General features: G+C 38.3%; 1 protein-coding gene across 2 annotated transcripts in view; it reads right to left on the bottom strand.

The window, feature by feature from the left end:
- Nucleotides 1-2,443: 2,443 nt before the first annotated feature.
- The window catches only part of rasa3 (RAS p21 protein activator 3), a 74,554-nt gene continuing 53,403 nt past the window's right edge, over nucleotides 2,444-23,594 (bottom strand). The window contains exons 8-24 of one of the 2 annotated variants that reach the window (XM_036557325.1): nucleotides 19,167-19,240; nucleotides 18,810-18,914; nucleotides 17,685-17,841; nucleotides 17,145-17,293; nucleotides 15,899-16,013; nucleotides 14,798-14,872; nucleotides 14,410-14,533; nucleotides 12,619-12,725; nucleotides 12,297-12,374; nucleotides 12,052-12,129; nucleotides 11,727-11,800; nucleotides 8,967-9,085; nucleotides 7,724-7,806; nucleotides 6,520-6,728; nucleotides 5,066-5,169; nucleotides 4,796-4,979; nucleotides 2,444-3,435 (exon numbers count right to left, since the gene is read on the bottom strand). In XM_036557325.1, the coding sequence (XP_036413218.1) occupies nucleotides 3,360-3,435; nucleotides 4,796-4,979; nucleotides 5,066-5,169; nucleotides 6,520-6,728; nucleotides 7,724-7,806; nucleotides 8,967-9,085; nucleotides 11,727-11,800; nucleotides 12,052-12,129; nucleotides 12,297-12,374; nucleotides 12,619-12,725; nucleotides 14,410-14,533; nucleotides 14,798-14,872; nucleotides 15,899-16,013; nucleotides 17,145-17,293; nucleotides 17,685-17,841; nucleotides 18,810-18,914; nucleotides 19,167-19,240 (1,911 nt within the window). In that variant the 3' untranslated portion in view covers nucleotides 2,444-3,359. The remainder of the gene's footprint in view (nucleotides 3,436-4,795; nucleotides 4,980-5,065; nucleotides 5,170-6,519; nucleotides 6,729-7,723; nucleotides 7,807-8,966; nucleotides 9,086-11,726; nucleotides 11,801-12,051; nucleotides 12,130-12,296; nucleotides 12,375-12,618; nucleotides 12,726-14,409; nucleotides 14,534-14,797; nucleotides 14,873-15,898; nucleotides 16,014-17,144; nucleotides 17,294-17,684; nucleotides 17,842-18,809; nucleotides 18,915-19,166; nucleotides 19,241-23,594) is intronic. The other variant, XM_036557326.1, reaches the window with a different exon arrangement.

The following is a 23,594-nucleotide window of genomic DNA, read 5'->3' as shown; positions in this document are numbered from 1 at the left end:
ACCCCTGCCAAAAAAAATAAATAAAAAAAATTCAGAAACCATTAAAAGTTTTGGTTGTGTTACTAATGGCATTCTGTGTTTTCCTGATTGGTGCTAAAGGTTTAGCTGGTGTTCTGGGCCTGGTTCCAAATACATTTGATGGTTTTCTTAATGAGATCTAAAGCTGCCCTACAGGAAACTAGTAGACTGTAATGGTAACCATTAAGCCAATTACCATTAGAAAGCAAAACCATCAGGTTTTAATCCTGTGCTTACACATTTTTACAATATATGTAGTTGCAGAGTTACAGACTGTAGTCCATCTGTTTCTCTGCATACTTTGTAGGACCTCCTTTACACGTTCATCAATGGTCAGGATCACCACAGAGCAGATATTTAGGTGGTGGATCATTCTCAGCACTGAAATGATTCTGACGTTGTGAAATGTTATGTATGTGTGTGTGCACGCTCAGTGTCAGTACTGGACTGAGAATAGTCCACCAACTAAAAATATATAGCATCCTGTGAGCAGAAACTGACCACTGAGGGTCTAGAGGATGACAAACACACTGCAGCTAGATACTCTAACTTGACAGTCTTTGCAAGGACCATCAAGGTAGGTGTGTCTAATAAGGTGGACAGTTAGTAAGTAAACCACAGCAACACTTGTTGCTGAGGTCAATGGATCCACATCAGTGTCACTGCAGTGCTGATGATCCACCACCCAAATAACACCTGCTCAGTGGTGGTCCTGACCATTTAAGAACAGGGTAAAGAAAGGCTAACAAAGTATGCAGAGAAACAGATGGACTACAGTCTGTAATTGTAGAACTAGAGAGTAAACCTATATGGTAAGTGGAGCTGATAAAATGGATATTGAGTGCAGATAAAAGGCAATAAAGTGGCCAGTGATATACAGTCATATATTCAACTTTAAATAGAAACACAATGAAAACACCAACACGGTTTCATTGCTATTGCCTTCATTTGGACAAAAAAAAACTTGTGCATCCATATTTTCATCACTCGTTCCACATTTGACCTGTACACATCACAGACTTGTAATAATACTCTTTATATACTTATATAAAATACACTGTTCTCCCTTTTTAAGGTTTTCACTTTGAAGAAAAACATTGATTCGAAGTTGGACTATGAGTTATCAATTATAATTTGTATCAGATATTGGTAAAATAACTGATCATAAAATTATTGCATTGTTTATACTGTGCGTCTGCAGAACGTACAGTTGAACTTTTGTAATCAAATAATTTTATCCACAAAATGTTATATTGTGATACAAAAATAAATACTGAACTTTTTGGAGTGGGTAGCAGAGGGTCATCTGGTTTCTATTCAAACCATATATTCACACTAAAACATGCATTACTGAATGAATTATAGTGAGGGAATCTGGGTCATCAATACAATTCAGAACCTCACACACAGAAAAACACTCATAATGTCACAAACGTATTCAATGAAATGCTGGGAGAACACTTGTGAAAATGGAGAACAAAAACATGAACATCCATGTTGAAAAGATGAGAATTCTTCAAGAGAAACTGGTCGTTGACACTTCACCGATTCCACTCGACCAACACAGTCACTCCTTCATACACGCTTGCTTAAGTTTTCAGTCATACACACAAACGCACACAAACAGGTTCTGAAACCTGTATCTCAAAGGGCAATAGTTCTCAGTACAAGACACAGATAGAAAATGCGTTACTTACAGTACATAAAATTCAACAAAAAGTACAAAACGACACAAATGTCTGGCATTGGTGTAACTGGCAGTCTGTTTTCTGTTTTCAGAAGGGTCGCTGTTGTCTAAGCCTTACAGACAATTCAGTTTAAGAAAGGAGCACAAAAATGTTTGGCTTTGAATTGGTCTCAAGTTTAAGGGGAACTCCACTGATTTTTAACATTTCTGCATTTTTTCAGAACATGTACAAAAAGTAATTCAGAGTAGTTTGATGTGAAATCCTCCGTTCTACAGAGTCAGAATTGTTCATAGTGGTGGTGATAGGATCCAGACATCTAAAGCATTTATTATCTCTAAATGCTCCCTCACAGAAAGCTATAACATAAAATGGTTATGACTGCATTGCCTGATGCCCAACACACGTTTAAACATGCCAACATTATATTTAAAAACTGAGACACATGAAGATTCACTGGTCATATTGGATAGTAAATGAAATGGTTTTATTTGCATTGCAGACATCACGACTCCTGGTTCCTATCACCACCACTGTAAAGAAATTTGAGTCAGTAAGTTTCTTTACAATGCAAACAATTCTGAATGACTCAGTTGACAACCAAATGAATTAAACTAAATATTTGGGGGGACAAAAACAGTGCAATTCTCCTACATTACCCACAATGCTATACTCCTTCAGTTGGTATTGTTTTTGGCTGACAGGTTACATGCTTGGGGATGTTAAGGAATGTTCACGAAAGGATGGATCAATACTGCAACACGTCTAAACAAGGGAAAGGTGCAGGCAAAAACAAAGAAAACACTTCTGATTCCACAAAATGGCAAAAAACTCCCATAATGACAATCAATCTGAATGAGCACATCTTAGACACTGTCATTATAAGGATAACAAAACAATGGTTACCGTTAACATCTGCTTCACACAGGTCCACTGAAACACAAATCCAATCCAGTCAACATCCCAATTCAGAACAATTAAGCCTCTACTCATTTTGACTTGGGCACTTTTTGAAGAGGGCTATTCTCTGGCTATACTTATATCACCTGGGCAAAAAGCATCAAATTTCATAACAGATGCTGCTTCACTGGAAACAGAAGAATGTGTACCCTTCAACCGAATCCCAAACTTATAGTCAGCAGGTTCCAAATGTCTCTGAACTGGAATTGGCTGCAAGGCTGTAATTAATAGGCATGCACCAATGAGTTTCTTGCTGCCATAAAAAAGGAAAAAATGAAAGCATTAGATTCACAGACCTACAGTTTGGTCCTGAAGATTAAGAAGGGACACAATAAAATACTCGAGACCAAAAACAAAGTCCCTCATTGGTGAATCTGTATTTTTTCCTTCGTTTTTTTCCATTTCTTTAAAAAAATTGCATTTCGATTTTTAAAACCTGCCATGAGGCAGAGCTACATCGTCAGGTCTGACGATTAAAGTGCATGGCCACTGACACAGAGTTCAGTGGAAAAGCTGTTGATTGGGTTTGTACATCATACAAAAAGGTATAGCTTTGTGTGAGACTCTTCCACGCGTAATCTCACTCTCGTTTCTCCATTTCATTCCCTCAATCACGACTGATTGTTCCTGTGACGTACGATCATTGCCGTGGTGTTCACTGCAGAGAAAAGGGCATCGTGGCAATGGGCAACGTGGTCAGATCGAGTAGGTGGAGCTCTCCGATTGTTGGCGGATGTAGCACTGGAAGCTCTTGTCACCGATTGGATGCTCCCTGTATAGACAAACAAATAAACAAATAGGTTAGTGTGTTTTAAAATCCTTGGCCAAAACCAAAACCAAAATTCAGGTCACACTGGGACGAAAACCGTATTAAAAAAAAGTTAAACAATAAATAAAAACAGTTTATATAGCATAAACTTACTAAATTTACTACAGTATGTAGGCTACAGAATGTACCAATGTCCTTGACATCAGAGAATGGCTGTTAACCCAAGGCAATGAATTCCTTTATTTTTTATTTCCTGCACTTTTGCCCTGTCATCGTGAATTTTTTATCATTTCAAAAATTCAGGCTACAGAAGTTGTTGGCATGCTAACAGGAACTTTCTGTTCTGTTTCTGTTTTGCTGTATTCTGCATATTATTCTGCCTATTGAGCGGGATGTTGTGTTTTCAAGTAGTATCAAACTTTTAGTGAAGTGCTTTGTTGTTGTACTCCCTCTTTATACTTGGCATAAACAGTTAGCACAAATCTCTTGTCTTGAATGCATCTGTAATGACTGCCACACAAGAGTGTAGGAAGCATTTTGTAACCAGCATTTTGAAATCACTGTTTATCACAGATCTTCTTAGTCCTAGATTTTGACATTTTGTTTTAGGACTATTCAATTTTTTTTCCTGGTCAAAATAAATAAATAGATTAAATAAATAAATAAATAAAAAAATATAAATAAAAGATCCCTAAAGTGCCATTTTTGGCTGAAAGTTTTCAGTGCATCTCTAATAAGATTATAAAACTGGGTCAGTGGTACTTCTCTTTTATGGAAGTTTAATTAGAAAGAAACCTTCATCCTGCATTTGAGCTGCTGGGAAGTCTAGTTCAAAGGTGCCAAAACTTTTGAAGCATCTGAGGTGGGCCAAGGGCCCAAAAGAGAAAACAGTATACAAATAAAAAAGGGTAGGTGGGCCGCAAATTGAGATTTCAACATGCTGTTTTATAACATTTTACTATAGAAACCACATAAATACGTTAGAGATAAACCACTTAAGCAAATATGTTTGACTTAACAACTCAAAGCAGTTTAAAGCATGTGTGTAATATTTTAGACACACCATTTGTACAATGACTACCTAAGCATATAAGCTTCTTTTACTTGTTAGCTGCATTAGCCTTATAGCTCCAGTGCAAAACTAAAGAAGCAAACTTTGAACACCAAACATGTTTTGGCTTATCGACCAGCCAGGAAATGATTTTTTGATTTTTTGCCAACATATTTCTTTAAAGAAGGGAAATCATTGAGCTGTGTAGTGTTACGGCCCTTCACAACTGAACGGAACACAAGGCCCGCATGTTCTAGACTGAGAACACACACATGGGTAACTTCCCAGGAAAGAGTCTGAAGTCATACTCACTGGCTACCATACTTGGTCTTCCTGAACTTGTCGCGCTTGTACTGCGCATGCTGCTGCTCCAGTGTCTGCACAGCCGAGACAATCTGCTTCAGGGTCTTGTAGGTCTCTTGTGGGTCATCTATGACAAATGTAGAGTACTCCTCCTGCTCGGGTCCGTCATAAACAGACTTACTGCCGCATGCCTCTGTGGTCAGGTATAGAGAAAGGTTACTGAAAACACACCACTCTAAAGCAGATAGTATGGATAATACCTTACACAACAGTACATACCTTGCATTTTAACTAGTTTGGACATGTAGGTGCTGAAGAGAGAGTAGATTCGCTCTGTTTCTCGATCACCGTCTATGTCCAGCTGGATGTTGGCAGGCAGGCCACTGCACAGACACAGAGACACCACAGTCTTCAGGCATCCGCACTTACTGCCTTAAATTACAGCTCTTGAATATGTGCAACTGTTGATACCACTTTCTTTCTAGCTATGATTTGCAATCTCTATTCAAATCTATATAAGATTCTTCTCAAAAACAGTATAATAAAATAACGTCACTAGCACTGCAGTGTAAACCATGTTTTGCTAAGTAATGTGTCTACTTACTTTAAATATCTAGTACTTCATATAACTTGTAGTTGAAGAGACATATTTTTTACTAAAATGTATCTTTTGAATGAAAAATCGTGTAATATAGGTTTGCTGCTGCAATGATGGTTTCCTTTGCAAATATGCTTATTAGGGATGCACCAATATGGGAATTGTGGGTCGACGATGATATCTGGTATTTTTCATCTGCCAGTGCCGATACACAACCTTTAAAATGCAGAAACTGGGACTAAATGCAGAAACTGGGACTAAATTCACTGGGATTAGCATGATGGAGAAAAAGAATATTTATTTATGCTGGGTTACAAATTAAGTAGAACGAAAAAATGCAGACATTTTAACATAGTAGACCAGTGTCACTGAAACACATTGCTCTTCTAGAGTACAATAAGTTACTTTATCAAATATCGGTACTGATATTATTCCGATATCATCATGCATTCATATGTCATATCATCATCATTAACCTGATGTTACTGAGTTGGAAAATGTGCACATGCAGGTCCTTTTACTCAAATGAAAGGATCTGATATGAGCAAAAAACTGAAACTGTGCAATAACAGTATGTGTCCACTTGCAACATCGTGCCTCTTCCTATTCACTTCTATGGAGAGCTGTGCGGCGAAAAAGTTCTGCACATCTGTACTTTATTCAAATCCGGTCACTGCACTGGGATTAGCCCATCGGGTAAGAGTAGATTGGTCTTCATCACGAATGGCAAAAACTCTCTAAATGTAGAGAGGGGAAACAAAGCTGTCTTTCTCTTCTTTAATCACTGAGTGTTCTGGATAAAAATGAAAAATCCTAATTTCATACCCATCTGTTAGTGAAGATTTGAAGGAAACGTTTAATTAGATGACGTTTACATGGTTTAAGTGGAAAGGCTTTCAATTTGCTTCTGATTGAGGGAGCTAACTTGCATGTTTGTCCAAGTTACCACATGGCTCCTCTTCTTTTCTTTAACTACCGTAACAGACATGGCATAGAAGCTCCCACCAGCGGTGAGCAGAGATTCAGTACGGTGGATGGATACAGCAAAAAGTGCAAGGCTTGTCATGTTAACGAAAGGAAAAGCACACAAAAACCAGTGAACACAAGAGAGCATTAGGCAGTAGCGTGGACTCACCCAGTGCAGGGCGTACAGCCGGGGGCCGAGTCGATGGACTGCTTGCAGCACAGCCAGTGGCCGTTGAGGTAGGCAGAGGGATGGTACTTGCTCAGGCGCTTGCGGTTGCACTGGCTGACCTTGGTGAGGATATCGATCCAGTCGCGCGCCTCCACGCAGTTATTGGCCTGGATGTAGAGAGCTCTCTCTGGCTGGATGACCTGAAACATCTGTAGAGCAAAGATGGACAGGGAGCCAAAAGATTACAAACAAAATGTCAATATTCTAGTTGTTTTTATACCTGTGTTTTAGTAATGTTGATATTTACATATTGCTATTGATCTTGATATTTTGGCACTACTTGTATCACTGTCAGAAGACAATAACATATATATGTACATGTATTTAATTTTCCACAATTTGAAAATGTCAGCTGCTTGTGTCAAAACTTTAGTAGAAGTGGTCCAAAATGACAAAGTAAAATCTTGTTACCTGAACTTACAATCAAAGTTGACTGTGAACTTACAATAATGTGATGGATGTTGACTGAATGATAACTTCTGAATTGTTTGGATTGTCATGAAAACCCTCATCCTGCCTCCACACCGAGCTCCACCCTGCCTACCTAATGATTTTCACCTGCGTCTTGTTTATTTAAACCTGCGTAAACATAGGCTGTGACCACATCCACATGCTTCTAGACTATACAAACTATTCTAATTCTAATAGACTTCTTACGGTGGCGTACTAGTTTTGACATACTAATTAGTGTGGCAGTATGTGGTTTGGGACGCAGCAGTACTCTCTGGTCTATGTTTTTGTTTGCTAGGTCATATGTGCATTTTGTGCTAGTGTTTTTTCTGTAAATATTTATTTCCTAGTATATTTTTTTCCTCTGTGTTTTTCTGTTTCCTTTTTTTATCACAGGAGTGTAATTATGTTAATATGGAGTAGCCCTGTATATGAAAAATTTGCCTGTGCTCACAACTGATGACTGGGATTACTAAAGAGACTATTACTAAACTTTGCATATATATCCACCGGCCACTTTTTTGTAACACAGATTAAGAAAACACAAAAACCCACTGTTTATTGGTTCTAAGGCAAGTTTCTGGCCATTGTTTTAAAGCTGTTTATAGTGTATGTTAATGTGCAGTGTCTTACAGAGCAGCACGGTTTAATTAGTTTTCTGAAGTTAATGTACGTTTGTGGCATTTGGACTTACGTTCTTCATCTTGAAAGACTCCTCCTCTAATCTCTCCACAGCCAGAATATTCTCAATAGGGATTCTACACAGAGCACCTTCACCTATACACAAAAGCACAGCACAACATTACAGATGATTCAGATGAGAGACAGTCCACACAAACACAGTAAATACCTCCAAATGGGACAAATATGGTAGATTTCCAATTCTATAGTAGCCTGGGAACTACTAAACCTTGAAAACGTAATAGCATGCATTCACAAAAATGAAGAATATAACGTGGCTATCATAATAAAACTTGTTTTATATTTATACTCCATTTGAAAATGGCACCTGCTGCTTTACATTGTGTGAACTGTTAAAAAAGGAAATCATTTTTATAGAGATACAAGATTTTCTTAGGACAGCAAAGACAACTCAGATTATCTATGCAGTTCAAGGGAACTGCATTTCATATTAGCCTTAGCATTAATATCAAATTCTTCCAGGCATTCCAGAACATATATGTCATGTAGCTTGACTCCCCACTACAATGGTCTGTCTCACAAAGCAGAATTGATGGCTTAGACAGCTAACTTTAAGCTTCGTGATCTCCTGTCTCAGGACAAAGGATGGCCTTTTACTAGGCTACCTTGGCAACTGCTGCATGGCAGGTTAAGTCTGTGATTGGACTGATCAGGGCGGAGCTACTGACCAATTAATGACAGCCTTGTGATGGAGGTGGACCCCTTCAGTCCTTTTCGGGGTATATATTTTTTCCTTTATGACCTTTGTGGAGTCAATCATGTGAGAAATATCCCCCTTTTAGGAGAGAAGCAAATCATGCTGCATAGATATTAAGAATATAACTCAATTATGACTCCAGTAAGCACTAACACAGTGCCAGTGGCGACAGCATAAATATCACACTTTCATGTGCATTTATGAAGTATTAATTTTAGTTTGAGAATCTAAACCTGGAATAACAGAAAAAGCTGTTAACCACCTTCATAGGATGAATTGACTGTGATTGTATTTGTTAGGTTTTGTGAAGCTGGACCCCTGTCTAAGTTAAATGTTCTTCATAAGACAGACCCCTGCTATGTAGTGTGAAATCAATTGGCAAGAAATGCACACAAACACACACACATCACCATGTGCAAACCATGTACAAACCTCACTATATGCAGCCACATATATTTCCAACATTTGGCAACACCATAAAAATACAAGACAGACAAGGACTGAGTTACCTAACACAGAGTAAAAGCTCCAGACAAACCTTTTGAGTTACCTTTGGTTTTGTGGTAGGTGAACTCGTGGTTGGTGAGACGGAACCACCTCTTCTTAAAGTTTTTCATGCCAAAGCGATTCCTCCCTTGCGCTCTTTTGATCATAAATCTAAGGGAGGCCAGAGTTGTGAAGAAGAGGTAGGACAGAGAGAGATGGAGAGGAACATGGGTTAGGAGTAAAAGACTTTGAGGACATTAAGAAATCTCACTGTAAAGGCCCTCCTGGAGTTCACTAGTAGAAGTACACTGCCTGTCAAAAGTTTGGGGACACCTTGCTTTCAAAAACTTCTGAACAATGTTTGCTTTCACAGTTACTTTTTGATTATGCAAGACAAAATACCTGTACAGTTTTTTATTTTTAATAAAAAAGCTGTTGACTAATACTCTGGACACTGAGCTTCATGTTCATCAGTATGTCTTCCTTTGTATGAAGAGCAGGTTCTGTCTAAATACTGAATTCACACTTTTCTTTTTGAAACTACTGTTAAAAGCACATACTGATCACTTTCCCTACCAATGCGTTTTTTTTAACATACTGTGGTTTATACTTCCGAATACATACTTTTTGGTTCATATTTGTAAGTACAAAGTCAAAAGATGTAAATCTGAAGTGCACATATATATTGGAATGTGCTTTTTCTTTTCAATATTGTTGATAAATTATATTTTGATGGAAATGTACGTGATTTATAAAACCAGAAGTGAACTGGATTTTTATCTTCATAGGTGAGCAAGCTCATCAAGTGATTTATTGTTTGTAAATGCTTTTTTATTGTGGCAGCTGTACATGATTTTATGATCTGAAGAAAGCTGCAGTTGCTGTGCTGTATGTTTTATCTCTGCTGTCTGTGGAGGGGGGGTGAACTGTTTTCACAGCAGTTCCCAATCCTTCTCTTTCAAAAAGATTAATTTTGCTTTCAGATTGACCTTAAATTAAAAACATTTGAATAGCTAGTGTCCCCAAACCTGGCAAAAAAACACTACATAAGCACATACTCTTAATTTTATATCATTAATGGCTTTAATTTTTACCAATAAATCTAAGTTATCACTTTTCTTAACTCTTACACTGAGTTCCCTATTCAACATCTTCTTTTGGTTCAAATGCAGTGCCAACAAAAATACCACAGATTCATGTAAATGGGTGTGAGAATTCAGCCACACTGACCACCATTCTGCAGTGCACTTGATATTTTGACTAAACCATTACAACCAAACACTGCCACAGACTTCATTCTAAGAGGCTTGTAGAATGTGTCTATGAATGGCCCATGCTATGCCGTGCGAGAGAGTCTCTATGGCAAGCAAAGGGAGGAGGGGCTGTTGAGGAAAACTGAGAAGCCACAACACAATACGAAAGAACAAAGGCAGCAAATTTTGTAGGCATTAGTTTTAGCATGCTATTTGCTTTGTCTTGTATTGCATTTTGTTTTCTATTATTTTCACGTAGCAGGGGAGTGGAAAGGGCTGGGAGTTTATGTTATGGGACACATCTGGGTCAAGAGGTCACAGGTTCGTCCAGTCAGGTGTGGCTTACCTGCAGGAACCCTTTCCATCAACCCTCTTAATATTGAGTTTAACGCTCCTGCGCCCAGCAGAGAAATACAAGAAAAAGACACCTGAATGTGTCCCTTTAGGCACACAGGTTACAGAAACACACATTTACCCCTCCAAGGGTCCTGCTGTTCAATGGCACAGGTTACTACAGTAGTCTGTCAGTGCCTCAAAGGTCTACTATTCTTTCAAAATGATTTTCATTCAGTACCAGGAATACTGTTTAAAGAAAGAATTAGTGATTCAATATTTAAAACAAGATTACAATATTCAACAAAGGAATCATTCAAAAAATCAAATTTGCTCAATTTTCCTCTACCCTAAATGCAGATCGATCAATCGAAACATGATTGGTGTCTGTAGTTTGCCTCTTCAATTTTGCACTGGAACTATAAAGTTAGTGTAGCTAACAAGTAATGAAAGATTTAACACTGCAAACTGCACCTAAATCAGACACACTGTCTTGTGGCTTAAATGGGGACTTCAATTTGAAAAAGGTTCTTCATAGTTTATTCATTAAGATTAAGATAATTAAACAAACTGTTTTGATTTTAAATAATTCTTACTGAGTTGTTTGCAAAGTTGTGTAAAATGCTGATGAGAAAAAATGTGCAAAATGGTGGTGATAGGAACCAGATGTCCATTGTCTCTAAAACCGTACATGAAACGGTTAGAATACAGTGCCTGATGCCTAAGACTAAGTTTCATGATCATTTTGAGAAGGTCTAAACCATATTTTAAAAATTCTTTCATGGTGGAGAGGTACACGCAGACTGTTGTAATGCAAAATAGTCACCAAAGAAAACATTTTTTAGATTTATCACTATCTTATCAACATTGGCTATAAAAACTCACATAATGTAGATTCACTGGTTATTTTGGATAGTTAAAGATAAAACAGCTATTTTTGAGTTGTTTTCATTGCGACTCCTTGTTCCTATCACCACTACTATAAAGAAAATCTGAGTTGGTAAGTTCCTCTGCAACTCATACATCAAACCACTCTGAATGACATCTCAATGATTGAATGATGCAGAAATGAGAACAATCAGTGAAATTCCCCCTTTAGTGCAAAACTAAACCAGCAGACTTTGGACATCAAACATGTCCTGGCTAATCAACTACATTTTGAGAAAATTGTCCAAATTTGATTATAGGCTTATCAAGACTGCACTGTGTTAGTATATACTGCTTACCCTTCCTTCAACATGATCGGTGTCTCAATGCTCTTCTGGTCCCACCTCCCAGAGGATGAAATCAGGTCCAGAAACTGTGTGCACAAATCCAACCATTAGGCTTCTCACAAGAGTTTCAGCTGCATGGACATCATTCATTAATTTATGAATAAAACTGTACTTTTTATTGTACTTTTTTACAACAGACATTGCAGAACCTGTAAAGCAACTTTAAGACTAGACGAGAAAGACCTGGAGACAAAACTTTCAAAAGAGGAATTGTGTAAAATCTGTATGTGAGAAACAAAAAAGTTTCCTCATTCAGCGATGTGTAGGAGTAACTCACGTTTTTCACAGCATCTGCATACTTCTGCTCGTTGAAGTAGTCGTAAAATGCAGCCATGTAAGACTCTTTAAAGTTGGCCTGGAGAACAGGGATGAAAAAGTTAAGGTCGCTATCACAATGTGGCCAATGTGCTCAGGAGCTTCTGAGCTCAAAGAATTGGTCAAAAATTGTCAAGGTATTTTGCGCACACTGACGTTTCAATAACACCAGCAATGACTGGAGAAAAACTGAATAAATTTACTTACTGATTTGGACTTCGCAAGACTTCCGAGCGTTTGGATAGTTTTGGAGATGAGTGTGAGGGTCCTTGATGTGCAAGGATCCTTTTGAACAAAAGAGGAGAGAAATGTTCATGAACAAAGACACACACACAAAGGCACCTAAGACACCTATTTCACACACTGGTAAGAACTGCAAGCTAGCATTAGCATAATCGATTCAGTCTATCCAGTCTGAACAATCTATCTCCATCTATCACTGTGAGCCAAGCTTGTCTGAGAAAAGATGAAGAAGCAGGGCACACAGTCAGAGTTGCACACTAAGCCGTTACGTTGAGCACAAACTCACCGGATGGTGCGGTCTAAGCTGAAAAAGGTTTGGTGATAGGATCGCTGGGGCGAAGAAACGCAGAAAAATAAAACTACTGACTGCTGTGTACCTCACGTCCTGGTCCACTGTAAACATACATAGATATTGTTATTATCTCTTCATCATCATCCTCATCATTATCATTACAAAAAAAGAGAGACATATGACAGTGATATGATACAGAAGGGTTTTCGTTGTCTTTCAATTGAGAATTTGTCAAACATATTATTGAATTAGTGAATGAATCATTAGCCACATTCTTACAATCTAGCAATACATCACTTCACAAATCATCCCATTAAGCTCTCCATGTTAGGGTATAAATTCACTAGAATGTCCAGCAGGTGGTGTTGTGTGCATTACAAATCCAGTGTGAGTTTACACTGTGTGCATTTCTTCCAAATACCAGAGCTAGTAAACAAGAGGCAAAAGTGAATAAGGATACAAGAGGAAATGCGTAATGACAAAAAGATGAAGGAGGTGGCAGCTGAAGCCCTTAATGTGAAATCTCTTCCTGAGAAATTTCTTATGAACAGATCACAGGCTGTTCAAATGAATGACTCTGTAAAGACTTCTCACTTTCAAGATAATCCAGGACCAAACAGGCTGCTAAACAGTACCTCTTCCAATGGAAACAGCATAACTTTTATTGGGATCGGTCAGGGAATTCCACTGATTCTTCAAAATTTCTTCAGAATTAAATTGTTATGATGTGAACAATCATTCTGAGTGGTTTGGGGAGCAATGCTCCGTTCTACAGAAACTCAACAAATCAGAATACATCAGTGGTGGTGATAAAAATCAGACATGAGAAGCATTTAATGCCTCTAAAAGCTTCCTCACAGAAAGCTATTAAATTAAATGGCTATACGGTACCTGATGTCAAACGTTGTTTAATGATAAAATTTTGGCCTCAAATCTTTTATTTCAAATGAATCTTTTAGGAATCAAGTCACGGCGGAGAGGTACATGCTGGGCGCTACAAGGCAAAATAGTCCCCAAAGACACTTAGAATTAACCATCATCAACAATAGATATAAAAACATCAAAAATAAAATAGTTATATTTGTCTTGTAGACAATGTGATCCCTGGTTCCCATCACCACCACTGTAAAGAAATCTTTGAGTTGCTAAGTTTCTCTACAGTGCACCATCTCACAACAAAGCACTCTATTTTAGCGTAAAAAATTAAAAATACCCTTTTTGTAGAGGAAATATACTACATAGATATCAAAAACACACAACATTTGTTGAAAGACCAACATGGAGGAGACAAGGTTGCGTTTTACCATTATAAATGTTTTACTTTCTACATATTCTATATTATTTTCTTTTTTTTTTAAAAAGGAGGGTTAGAACAGAGAAAGTTGTTAACTGCCGTCATATATGTAGTTAACCATGTCTAACATGAACCTGTTGCAAGTTGTGTGAAGCTGAAACTTGCTGAATATGTTTCATGAGACAGACCCCAGATAATCAACAAGATTTCCAAAAGGAAACTGACTATTAATTAGTTTTTTATGTATTTTGAACTGTTCTTTTAAAACAATCTGAGGCATCCAGTAAACGACATGCATAACAGTTAAATAGGTCTAGTTATCTATTGATACTGATCAGTATTGCTGTGACGATCTATTGCTCAGCACTAGGTGGAAGTGTAAACTGGACTCAGCACCTAATGAATGCAAATGGTTATTTTATGCTTTGGCGCATTCAGCTGTCGATCTCAAGGTCACGGTGTGCATCTGCACGTGTGTGAGCGGTGGTTACCTTGGAAACGGCTGGCGGCGGACTCTCGGAGGGAGAAGAAGATGTCGCACATGACGGTGGGGCATCTGACGCCAGAGGTGGTGATGACGTTGAAGATGCGATCCACGTACTGCCGCAAGTTTTCCTGAGGACACAGGAAGGGAGGTACATAAACACACATCACACACGCGCACACACACAGGCACGTGCGGCTGGAACATTCCTGCAGGGCATTGTTTGTGTCGACGGAAATGAATGCAGACGAATGGGCAAACATTCTGCATGTAGAAATGCCCTTTTAGATGAAAAGTCTAGTACCGCTAGCATACACATAACAGCATTTGTTTTTGTAAACAAGCATGTTCATAACACACACTCAGACAGGCTGTGAGAGAGCAGTGTGACTCACCCTGTTAGTTTCCAGATTCTCTGATTCCTTCAGTTTAACTGGGTCGATTTCACACGACTTGTGTTCAGTGCAGATCTACACACACACACACACACAGAGAAAGTTTGCATTATTCTTTAATAATAGGTCAGTAATAGGCCCTGTTACCCTTTGGATTCGTGTTAAAATTTCATAATAGAGCAATAGAACTGGTCCAAAATGACTTGGAAATGGAAATATCTTTTTTTCCTCCTGTAAAGTTACCATTTGGAGATATAAGGTTTTGTTCTGAAGGTTTTGTCAATGTGTTTGTTTAACCATTTCCAAACCTCTCCTTGAGAAGGTCCAATACCTTATAGTTATCATCCAATGGCTGCTTTGGTAAATTAGTACTTCATTAAATTAAATCAGCGCTGGTGGTAAAATTTGACAAATCCATGTCACGGCTGGAGGCATCGAGGAGACATCTGGAACCAAACCTGTTCTTCTAACTAGCTCAAAAGATATCAACTACTTTTTAAAAATGAGAAATTCCTTCTTATTCTAATATTCTAATATTTCATGGTATTTTTACAAGCTAAAAACACTTACTGTCCCAAAAAAAACATTTTCAAACAACAGTTTTCTTAGAACAATAGGTGTTTTTACAAGCTAAATCTTATACAAATAATGCTATTTATACCATATGTTGTTTGCCATTGTTTATACCGCTTTGTCTCATACTGCTCAGTACATGTATTGTTTTCTACTCTTTATATTGTTCTCTTTACTACTTTATTTGTACATTGCACAGCATTGTTGACATTGCACACACAAGTGTATTTTGTATAGATCTTTTAAAAATATATTAACATTTTCTGTATTGGTGACACTTTATTTTGAGTGGTCCTTTTAGATAAAACAAACACTCAACAGATTCTCAGTATCATGTCAAACATATGAGGGTTAGGATTAGGTTTTGGGTTGAGGTTAAGGTTAGGGTTAGGATTAGGGCCAGGGTTAGGGTTAGGTTTTTAGGATATTTACCACAATGTAAATATTCTGTTCGGTTCTATTCTACATATACGTCTAAAAAGGGAGAGAGGGATATACAGAGAGAAAGAGAGAGAGAAAGAGACTCACCTCATCAATAATAGGTTTGAGAGTGACCTGTAGATAGTGCATTCCTGCTAGCTTCATGGTCTCGTCGATGCATTTCGACGTTAGTGAATTGCCTCGGAATATCGTATTGGGGTCCCTGAGGGGAAAGAGAAACCCACTGAGTTTGCATTGCTGTAAACATGTGTCTGTCAACTTCAGCGTTAATAATGCATCACTGAAACCCAAGGATTAATCCTCACAAACAGAACACTAACACCACCTCAGCTAGCCTCGAAAATACAGTATTACAGGAACCGGACTGTGTGTAAATGCCACCATGTGAATACTGAGTGATATGATAATTAAATACTGTCTGCTGAAGGCTAATTAAGGCTTACTGGGACCCTGGTGTGACCCCAGCCAGTTGAACTGCAGTGTGGGTGCACATTGTTTTAACTGTTTTCATTCAATGTTATCTAGATTTAGTCTAGACTTAATATTGTTGTCTTCATCTACTATTACAATAAAATTACACAATTATCTTCAATTACATTTACATTCAATTTACATTCTGTATCGACTCTGAGTCTGTATTCCTGAGTTTTTTTCATTCGTTTGTCAAAAAATGACAAAAATATATCAAAAATGTGAAAGGATATTTTTTCTTTCAAGAAAACAAGACTATACACACAAAAACTTTTCACAAATTGAAATCACAATACAGTATCTCTTCTTCTACCTACAAACACTAGTGTAGTATTCATTAAAAGTAGTGTTGTGGTACTTAAGTCTGACATTTAGCATAAAATTGTTGTTACGGGGACATTTTGCCAAACCTCAAGAAGTTTTAAAATTTCTTTCACAATATGTTTTTTTTTTTATTTTAAGAGACGAAAGTGTCTAAAGATTTGGGGCTATTGCAGTTTTCAGTTTTTAAGTAAAAATTATGAGTAAAATAAAAAAACTGGATAGTTCCACCCCCAGTGGTACGACATTCATATTATTTAAGACTGAGTTTCTGCTGTTTATTTGAATTTAAGTGTGACAAATGAGAAACATGAGAACACAGCTATTGGAGTAGAAAATAAAAATATAAATCTGAAATATAAATAAAATATTATATCAGTTGATATTTTCAGTTATCTGAATGTTTAGTCCTTTAAAATAAGTATTGGTATCAGCCACAAACTTTTTATGTCAGTCTGGCTCTAGCCATAACACATAGTTCTGTGTAAAACCCCCATACAGACAGTAATGCGTGACTGTGCATGCATGTGTGGGAACTCACTGTGTGCGGTTTATCTCTGCATGGGCGATTGCACTGACGAAAGGCACGATTTTGCCATAGTGCAGAAAGAGGCGCACCAGCGGGACGGCTGCCTCCTGCTTCTCCCGACACACCTCTCCTAGGATGTGGGCTGCTGACGCCGAGACAGGCTACAACAGAACACACTTGTCACAAACATCTCCTATGAGACTTACAACTCAACTTAGAAGCCAGTTATGCATGTGTTACCAAAGTTTTATGAAGATTTAGTTAAAATGTGCACACGTTTTCCGTTACCACAAGATAATCAGATAATCACAAGAATATCAGATAATTACAATTTTATTCAAGAAAAGAACATGTGAAGTTCAATTTTATCTCTCTTATGGACAGTCCCTTTAATCTTATAGGAGCAAGTAAATTTAATATTTTTTCCAGAATATTCTTTAAGTGTTTTTTATCAATGAAATGAGTTACAATACAAGCTGAGGCATCACATACAGTGAAATCATGACAAACACAAAAACACATATTTGTGCACACTTTCACACACAGACTCACCTCCACTTGTGCGGACTGCAGCAGCAGGTCAGTGAGGGGGCTGTAGCGCTCTGAGGGGAAGACATGGTCTTCTGTGTAAACGATGTTAAGTCTTAAAGAGCCCAGCTCGTCAGCCTTCACCGACTTATTACCGTTTTCCCTTGGCTGCAGGAAGTACCTGACAGAGAGCATGCAGAAGAGAGAGAGGGAGAGAGAGAAAGAGAGAAAGACAGACAGAGAACAGTAGTTTAAATACTTATCACTGACAACAGCAGTCTAACTACATAACTTACATACTAGTTTTATAGCAGTTACCTAATCATTCACAGAACTCAACGAATAATAAGCCCTAAAACAAATAATTGAACAATAACCTAATTTAGAAGAGTTTTCTTTTTTTTAGTCGACTATTTTACTCATTTTCAAATAAAGGGAAAACAAACTATTGGCATTTTCCACCTGGTGGTATGGTACGTTATAGTACATTTACAAATCCGAACTCAGAACTATCGGTACGGTATGCACATCTAGCACTAACAGTAAACACAAGTAACAGAAGCCCTGATTTACCTTTACTCTGTATTCGGTTTTCTTTGAGAGTCAAAAGCAGTGATTCTGAATAGCTAGTGACTCCAGTGACACCACAGGACAATTCTGTGACAACTGTGTTTGACCAATCAATGTTTTTTTACCAGCATGGGTTGGGGTCACCTGGCAGTCGAAATGATGGCAAAACGCATGATCATGATGTTTTTTTTTACTGAATTTGAAAAAGTCAGCTGCCCTTCACAATATGTTAAAATGTCATGATGAAAGGACCAATAGTAATGCTCCAAAATTACTAGGAAAAAATCCTGCTCCATTAACTTCCATTTCTTCTCACATGAAATTTCCCTTTTGAAGGTTTTGTTCCTACCCTGATGATATACTGAGACCTTTTTATCTGCTGGAAACTACTTTTTAGGGGGGCTTTCCAAAAAGAAGATAAGAAAATCAGAAGTTCATTCAGATGATGAAAAACACACATTCAATCAGATGTGTCAAAGCTTTTGACTGGTAGTGTAATTATACAACTTTAAGGAGGACAGCAAAATAACAATAACATGTCAATGAGGATTGGTATTATACATAAATATGTATGTTTACCATGCATCATGAACGCCCGCCTGACCCAAAACCTTCAGTGGCACCCGTACACCTCCTAAAAACTCGTCCCCAAACTTCAGATTACTGGCATTCCAGAGGTCCACCCTGAGAGATAAAACAAACATGTTAGACTTAACACACATATACACACACAAGCTCTGCTAGTGCTAAAGAGTCTGCGACCAGTTGAATCCAAGAGTACATAACGTTACTGACAAAAAGCACGACACACATTATCAGGATCTCTCCTCCTGGATATGTTTGTGTTTTCTTTTTTGTTGAGATATGCTTTGACCTCACGACATCTGAGTTAAAGCACACTGCAGTAGAGTTCTGCACACACGTGCACACACATACCTGAGAGCTAGCTTGTCCACATCCTCCTCCTCCACGTCAAACTGTCGTTTGGTGTAGCTGAGTGGTCTGGTGATCTGTAAGGTGAGAAAATAACAAATACAAACAAAATAAGTTAAAATTATACAAAATAATATTATTCTATACTTATGAAAAAGCTAAAATGACAAACACAGAACACTACTAGTCAAAATAGCAGCACTGAGCAATATACTGTCTACACTATTATGTCGGTATCAGTTTAAAAGTGTAACAACAACTGCCTGGTTTTAGCATCACCAATACATTACAAAAACTATGTAGTTAAATTATATAACTTGTTTAAAATATGTGCTCTGGGATTTCAATTGTTTTTAAACAGCTGTAAATACATGAAAAGTAAATAATAAGTAAGAAAACAAAAAGTTTCCTTTAGTGAATGTGGTTTCTTTCTGATTAATGTGAACAATCCTGTGTTCGCCTTTAGTGTAATTTAAATAGAAGCAGAACACAACAAAACCAGTCCAATCAAAAAAAGCTATCTCAGATTTGTAGGACACTCTTCTAGTAAAGAGTACCAGCACTCATGGGTTCAATCATTTTATTAATGCAAGCTTAAATATCATTAAACATCATGCTATCTTTGATAAATAATGCAACATTTAATTTTTTCAGTACTGGGCAGAGCAAAGTAAACACACATTAACCTCATTGTTCTACATTCTAAGATTCCTCCTCAGGCTTTTATGTTTGACTAAAAATAACAACCAGTGCTTTATTTGTTTAAATGTAGACCCAGTATTTGTTTTGCCGTCCAGGTCAAGTTTTCCACACGTGACTCCTGCTGTGCCCTTGCCGGGCACGGAGGCTTATCGTAGGTACAGAGAAACTGGTCGAGCCAGACAGGCACATTTAACTGAAGGATTAGAGGAAGAAGAGAGTGTGGTTTGGCCGTGAACGCTTTAGGAAGTGTGCGGTTGAATGAACACGCACCGGAGCCATGGAGCAGAACGCAAGACACCTGTTCACTTAACAAAAAAACAAAATCTTCAGCATAATCTGCATTAGCAGAAAGACACCTCACAACTAGGAGGTACTGAAGTTCCTTCGCACTGCGCATTTTATTGTCTCTACTGTTCTAATAAACTAATATGCCATGAGGGGCCATGCATTACTGTGATTCTAGCTTGGGTAAGTGGGGGTTCTTAAGTATGTCATGAAGCAGAGCTGAAGCCTAAAATCCCCTTACCTGTGATAAAATCATTGTACCATACAGTTTTAGTGGTGGTTTAAACACATATATAAAACAAAGACAACACAAACGATTATAAAATACACAAATTTTCAATAAATAAAGTTAAAATTAATAATAATCTTCCACCCAGAAACGTAGTTTGGAGCATGCTTTTGTTGGTAAGCACCTATGGACTGCTGAAGCAGGGACAAGTTCTTACAGTTGACAGGGGCAGATCTAGCAGGGCAGAAATTTCACAGACTTGTGACAAAGGTGGTATCCTATGACAGTGCCACATTTAAGGTCACTGAGCTCTTCAGTACGACCCATTCGACTGCCAGTGTTCATCTATGGAGACTGAATGGATATGTGCTTGATTTTATACATCTGTTTTAGAAGGGGTATCCACATACCTCAGTCCGTTTACTGTATATTATCCTCATAGCTCCAGTCCAAAACTAAAAAGGCAAAGTTTGTCATGGCTGATTGTCTATATTTAGGGTAAGGGAACTGTTCCTTCAAAGAGCTGGAGTTGAGTCAGGTGAGTCAGAGCACTAAAATGTCAATGCAGGGCTACTGGAGGAGCAGTGTTGGGAGCAGTTTTCCCTGAAAAACACAACACAATCGCTGCTGAAAAGCAAGGTTTCTACAGCTATTTGAGTGCATGGCTGTGGCTGGACCACGAAGAGGGAAGTGTTCGACTTCCCTTCATCGAGCTGCTAGTCGCTGCTGTCATTACTAGGTGTTGTTTTTTTCAATGGAGAAGGATAAATTTAACAAATGACTCATGGGTGAGTGAGAGACTAACAATGGTGGAAACTCCAGAGATGTCTGGGTTTCTGAGCGAATGTTTCTGAGTGAATGTAGTGCCGTTAAAAAAACCAATACAAGTTTCAATGTTATTGTGCAGGTAAAGCTGTTCACTGCTTGCTAACTGAATTTTTTCTTGCTATTCATAGTGAGAACGAGCACTATTTATAGCCTAGCCTGCAGCAGGTGAACAGACTCACAATTAGCATTAGCACACAATTAGCATTTCTCAAACCACAATTAGAAATTTATGGCATGGTCTGCACTCAAAAATGTATTAGTCTTGTTGTACAAGGCATGTATACACTTATTCTTACCCCTATTTGTAAAGCTTTTATCAGCTCCGCTTTCCAAATTAAGCGGCCATCAAACTTGCATCTGTTATGGTGGATGGTAACCTTTGTTACCATGCAAGCAGGTAACCGCACTTAGCCAAGCAGCTAACATTACCGTTTTACACTGTACTGCGCCAAAGTCAGATATCACCATTCTATATTTAATTTCCACTCACAATGGTTAAGTACAAGACTTTATTTTTGGCATCAGGAAGAAAAGAAATCATACATTTAAGAGAAAATTACACAGAAGCCTCAATAATTAAATTATATATGAAATGTTTCAAAAACATTACTTTATTATAGCTTCCATTCTTTTTCAATTTTTCAAAGGAATCTACACGGGTATTTTTCCACACCTCCGAAGTTCAGTCTTATTAGTTTGCTGCATTTTCTAATTCTCAAGATCCACATAATCCCAAACACACTCAGTGATGTTGAGGTCTGGACTCTGAGGTGGTCAGTTCATTGTTCTGAGAACATCAGCAGCTTCTTTGTTCGATTTCTTTGTTCGCATCCTTTCAGGCCCACAGCGCTGTGTTCTCACAGTGGAAAGATGGACAGAAACACCTGTGGATGTTTTTAAACCTGGAACAAGAGTGGAGCTTTATTTTTTCCTATCTTTCAGAAAGCACTGTTTATCTGATTGTGACCGTTTTGGTGGTCTACCAGGTCCTGTTTTATTTTCTCTGTGTCTTTTAATTATTTTTTGAACTCCAGTTTTGAGAACTCTGGTTTTTTTTTTAAATTTATTTTTCTTTGACTTTCCTTTACCTTATGCCAGTGGATTGTCTTATATCTAATCTCCTCAGAAGCATCTGCTGGAAAATAAATAACATGTACTTAACAGCTGTTTTGATTTGATTGTTTGCAAAGTTGTTTCATTTATTTATGGTCAGCAATGCTTCGTTCTACTGTTTGTAAGTTCATGCAGAGAATTAAGGGGGGAGGTTTGAAGAAACTGATCTAGCATGCTTAAGTCAGGTCAACAGGAAGGGGTTCAGAGCTCAAACAGGTTGAGGACCACTGGTTTAAGAAAAGTACAGGAAAATGCATTTTAATTATAAGATTGAAAGGTAACTAGTGGGCCAATCATATAGAGCCAAGAGATGTCCAATCTTATCCGCAAAGGGCCGGTGTGGGTGCAGGTTTTCGTTCCAAACAAGAAGTGTGCTCTGCTTTGTTGCAACGAAAACCTGCAGCCACACCGGCCCTCTGCAGCTAAGACTGGACACCCCTGATATACAGTGACTAACTGTGAAACTGTGAGATCACTCCTTGGTTAACAACAATTACACGTCTAATTACACAATTCTACTACAGATGACTCTTCTCAAACTCAAGAGGCCCTCAATCAAACTGCAGGAACTTTCGGTTTTGGCTTCTGAAGTATATGGCAGGGTCATAATTACAGAAGACTTCTCGCTGTGATGGACAACAGGCTGCGTGTCCAGTGTGAGCGTGAGGCGAGCTGAAGCCTGGCCTGTGTGTGGGAAAGACTGTGACTGTGAGGAGGAAGAGATCAATGGAGTGAATTGTGTGTCTCAAATCGTCGGAATCAATCACACTGTTGTCCTCTCTCACTCATTGGCTTGTGTGTTGTGTATGTGTGTTTGCGTGCAGGCCTCATGGGGGCTTTTAGACGGTTTTGTTCAGGACAGACATACATTGGGGTGGAGCAGAGAGCCGAGGAGGAAAAGAGAGCCAAGAGAGAGTGGTCAGTTCGTCCGAAACGAGATGCTATCACGTTTGCCTGGAAGCTTCGCTGGTACACGTACCGCAGGCGGCACTCCCTCGAGAGTTCAAACATCAACAGCCCTGCTGTGGTTTCTCAGAAAGGAACGGTTCACCAAGCAAGGGCAAGTGCAAGGGCGTGGATGTGTTCTCTTTCTCCTTTCCCCTCGTTCTTAGCCTTTCGTTCGCTCTGTTTTTCTTTCTGCGGTAAACCACGACTTATCACTTCTCACAATCTGTAGGTCTAATGTTGGAGGAAGGTATTGAGATTTGCTGGTGTCAGATTATAACAGTGCTTGCCTAGCCTACCTCTGCACCTCAACTAATTTTAGTAGCTTG

The sequence above is a fragment of the Colossoma macropomum genome, unplaced genomic scaffold (genome assembly GCF_904425465.1).
Source record: "Colossoma macropomum unplaced genomic scaffold, Colossoma_macropomum, whole genome shotgun sequence".
Taxonomy (NCBI): domain Eukaryota; kingdom Metazoa; phylum Chordata; class Actinopteri; order Characiformes; family Serrasalmidae; genus Colossoma; species Colossoma macropomum.
The sequence above is the reverse complement of the archived record's forward strand: the minus strand, read 5'-3'. Positions and strand labels throughout refer to the sequence as shown.